This window comes from Panicum virgatum, chromosome 3K (assembly GCF_016808335.1).
Source record: "Panicum virgatum strain AP13 chromosome 3K, P.virgatum_v5, whole genome shotgun sequence".
In the NCBI taxonomy this organism is placed as follows: Eukaryota; Viridiplantae; Streptophyta; class Magnoliopsida; order Poales; family Poaceae; genus Panicum; species Panicum virgatum.
Genome location: NC_053138.1, coordinates 17,352,581 through 17,356,772, shown reverse-complemented (window position 1 = coordinate 17,356,772; position 4,192 = coordinate 17,352,581). Strand labels below are relative to the sequence as shown.

At 51.3% G+C, this 4,192-nt stretch overlaps 1 protein-coding gene across 1 annotated transcript; it reads left to right on the top strand.

The window, feature by feature from the left end:
* The first annotated feature begins 1,477 nt into the window (after window positions 1-1,477).
* On the top strand, window positions 1,478-3,907 carry LOC120697978 (transcription factor LATE FLOWERING-like). The gene is made up of 2 exons (XM_039981380.1): window positions 1,478-2,472; window positions 2,568-3,907. Exon 2 carries the CDS (start codon window positions 2,650-2,652, stop codon window positions 3,820-3,822), a length of 1,173 nt encoding a protein of 390 aa, XP_039837314.1. The 5' UTR covers window positions 1,478-2,472; window positions 2,568-2,649; the 3' UTR covers window positions 3,823-3,907.
* The last annotated feature ends 285 nt before the right edge of the window (window positions 3,908-4,192 follow it).

The following is a 4,192-nucleotide window of genomic DNA, read 5'->3' as shown; positions in this document are numbered from 1 at the left end:
CTGTATACATCGCATCTATTTTGGAGATGTGTCGTAGCTTATCATTGCCATTTTGTTCTTTCACAAGAAAGAAAACACAGAGAGAAAAAGTCTGTATCTTAATGGAAAATGGTAAATTGAAAAATATCTGAGGTCCATATTGTTGTATATCCTGTAAATACTGCAAAAGCTATATACATACATGCATCAACAATGGTCCTACATCATCATCAGCTAGCCTTATCATGTGAAAAACTCCGCCCAAAAAACTCCAAAGTTTCATGCGATGCACCAGCCGATAGTGTCCAATACCAAATACAAATGGCAGCAGAAGTTACCTTTGAAACATCATATACAATGAAACAAGCAGCCAAAAAAGAAATACCTTAGAAGCAGACAATAGGAATTGTGGCATTCATCATTTTTCTTAGAGATCCTTGCCTTATCTCTCTCTCTCTCAAAACTTGGGCCCTGTTTGGTTTAGCTCTAGTACTACTAGCACACAATTCCCGAAAAAAGAATCTTCAATGCATAGAGTACTAAACGAAGTTTATTTGCAAAACCTTTTCACGGATGGATGTAACTTTTCACGACGAATCTAATGATAGTAATTAATCGATGATTGGCTACAGTGATGCTACAGTAACCATCCTCGAATCGTGCGGTCAAAGGCCTCATTAGGTTCGTCTCGCGAAGTAGTACAGCGCTGTGGAGTTAGTTTTGTAAATTACCTTTATTTAGTACCCCTAATTATTGGTCAAAATTTTTATGCTACTTGTGCTAACTTCATCCAAACAGGGCCTTGGTGGTGGGGGGGGGGGGGGGGGGTAGTATGACGCCCCTACCAATTTTCATTAAGAGTAAGTGACTTTGGCTTCCCTTTCTGGCAAAGAAGTTTAAAAATTAAAATAAATCGAGAGAAGAAGTTTGAATTCTTGCATCACAAGCTCAAAAAGGTTACCATAGAGGCTCGGAGCTCCCTTTACCGTTTTAAGCGCAAGCAAACCCAACTGTCAGTTTGTACTCGTGAGCTGTGCCTGTAACGCCTTAATGGCCATGTTTGGTTACAACAGTAAAAAGTTCGCGAAAAGAGAATCTTGTATGCATGAGGTACTAAATGTAGTCATGCAACTTTGCGAGCCGAATCTAATAAACCTAATTAATACATGATTAGATATAGTAATGCTACAGTGACCCTACTCTAATCATCCTCCAATCATGCGGTCAAAGGCTTCGTTTGGCTACAGTATTACTACAGTACCCATGGTTGTGGAGGTGTTTTTGTAATTAGACTTAATTTAATATCTCTAATTAGTAGTCAAACTTACAAAAAAATTCCATCAAAACTAACCAAACAAGGCCAATCCTGGTTTTCCAGTCGCCCGGACGGAGCCCAACTCACGGGGACGGCACGTGGTGGGTCCTACGCCGGGGTATTATCTCCTCCCTTCCTCCTATTTCGTCTAGCATCCAGACTCTTCCTCCGGTCCTTTTTTCCTTTTCCTCCTTCCTCTGTCTCTTGGTCTGGATCCGGCTCCCAGGATTTCTGGCGAGCAGCTCGGCGGCGGGGAGATGCGGCGGCCTGGCTGCTGGGAACTGCGGCGAGCTTCGGACCTCAGGGCGAGCGGGGCGGCGGCCCGGCGGCGGAGAGGTGTGGCGAGCTTCAGAGCTTTGGGTCGGCGGCGCAGCGGCGGCCTTCCCGGAGCAAGCTTCACGCGCGGCGCGGCGGCTCGCACCCAAGGCTCTCGCCGGCATCGGTGGGAGGGTCCTCCCCCGGGCGCTCGCCTCCGGCGGCGAGCTCCCCGGGTACCGTCATTGCTTTTTATTTTTATTTTTTTAATTTTTGGATGCAAAAAGTTTTACAAATATTTTTCTCTCTTTTGGTTTTGGATGCAAAAATTTTTTCTTCAACTTTTTTCAATTTTTCTTAAAACTTTCTCTTCCCAAATTTTTTCTCATTAATTTTTTTTCTTTTTCTCGCCGAAATATTTTTCTTGAAAAAGTTTCTCACTAAAGTTTTCCCCTTTGCTTCTCTCAAAAAAAATCCTAAAAAGTTTCTCTAATTTTTTTATAATAAACGACAAATAGTATACCAAAAAAAGAAAAAAAATGGATGGTCGGAAAATCGACCGTAAGAACGTCTCCTTACGGTCGCCCGTAATTTAGAATTGCCCCTGTAACGCTGCGGTCTAGAGGTGCAGTTTCGCCGTCCCAGCCCCCTAACGGCAAGTGTCCCCACAGAATGCAAAAAAGCTTGACTTTTCCTACCGAAAAAGGAAACAAATTTGGCCAGCGCTACAGCATAGTAGCCCACAGCTCAGGCCGTCTATAAAAGACGCCCATCTGCACAGCCAATCCACTGGTAGATCGAGGACCATCCTAGCTACCCTGCACTGCAAATTTCAGAACCCGTCAGTCACAGATCGGTGCAGCCAGGGCAGCCCCCCGCCGCCAAGCTTGAATCAGCAATTCCTCAGTCAATTTGAGAGGCAGGTATATGCTGACGTTCTCTTCTCGTTTGCAAAATTTCGTAGTTTGGTAACTGCAAATCAGCTCACCAATTCTGTACTGACGGGAGTTGCATGAAGTTGCTATCACTTTTCAGCAGCAATCAATCCGATTCCAAATCTTGCTGAGGGAGGCGTCGCCGCGCCGGCCGAGCATAGATCGATGGACGACTTCGGCGGTTGGGGTATGCAGTACGCGGCGGAGCCGTGCCTGCCATTCCGCTCGAGCGACGACGGCCTCCTCGGTGAATTTCTAGGCGGCGGCTTCGACCTCCGTCCTGATCATGGCGGTCTCGATCTGCCATCGTCGTGCCCGGTCCAGAACCTCATGCAGTGCCACGATGGAGGGAGTCTGTCCGACGGCGTGCCAGAAGGCTTCATGGGCCTGGACACGGCGGCGGACGTGCTCCCGAGCGTCGCCGGCGCGGGGGAAGACAGCCTCCTTGACCCGTTCGTGTACGTCGTCCCGGACGACGTAGCCGTCGCCGAGGAGCCCGCGCAGACGCCAACGCCGGCGTCGAACACCGCCTTCTCCGGATACAGCGGCAGCACCACGGGCGGCGGCGGCAACGGGAACATCTCCTCCGGCGAATCCAACACGTGCGGCGGCGACGGCGGCTACGACACGGACGTGGCGTCGCCGTGCGCCGTGTCGCGGTCAGCGCTGCTTCAGACTACGGCCGGCGTGCCTCCCTCGAAGCGCAAGCTGGCGGGCAAGTACCCTGCGATAGCCGCGTCGGGAACAAAGGCAGCAGCCGGGCGTCGCGGCGAGAAGCGAACCGCCGCGACGTCGTCGTCGTCGACGACCAGCATCGCGTTCGCATCCGGGCGGGGCCAGCACGAGCATGCCGCGAGAGGGTCCGCCGGCGGCGGCGGGTACGAGCCGGACTCGGAGGCGATAGCGCAGGGGAAGGAGATGATCTACCGCGCGGCGGCGATGCGGCCGGTGCACCAGCTCGTGTGCGGGGCCGCCGAGCCGCCGTCCCAGACCAGGCCGCGGCGCAGGAACTTGCGCATCTCGAGCGACCCGCAGACGGTGGCGGCGCGGCTGCGGCGGGAGAGGGTGAGCGAGCGCCTGCGCGTGCTGCAGCGGCTCGTGCCGGGCGGCAGCCGGATGGACACGGCGTCCATGCTCGACGAGGCGGCCAGCTACCTCAAGTTCCTCAAGTCGCAGCTCAGGGCGCTGGAGAGGGCAAACCCTAGCAACGGCAGCTTGCTGCGGCAGAGCTACACGGGCGGCCTCGGTGGTGGTGGTACCAACGCTGGGACCGTACTTGCCTTTGGAAGAGATAGCGCCATTGGTGGCTACGTGAAATCCAACAAGGACATAGCGTAGCATGTAATGATCGATGTGTGAGTGATATATGAGACAACTACTGTAGAGATTCCGAGTCTAATAAAGTGTTTATTTCTGAAGAGAATAATCGAAGTAAAAAAGCTCTCTGTCTTTCCTTTTTTGTTCCTTGCGAAAGATATGCATGTGGCTGTGTTATCCTCTTTCGTCAATATGCTAATTCTTCTAGATGCTCGCTGAAGGTTCTTCAGCGTTTTGCTCAAGCACTTGCAGGAGTGGCTCAAGCTCCCTACCTTCCCAAGATCAATGATACCCCCTAAGCTCCATCAAGCTCCCCTCCATTTTCTGAAAAAAAAGAATAAAGAAAAAGAGAAGGGAGATGACCCCCCGGCCCTCTTCATATGTTAGCTGG

Bases quoted from the DNA above. Each gene is read 5' to 3' on its own strand.
- LOC120697978 (XM_039981380.1), top strand. From the start codon at position 2,650: ATGGACGACTTCGGCGGTTGGGGTATGCAGTACGCGGCGGAGCCGTGC.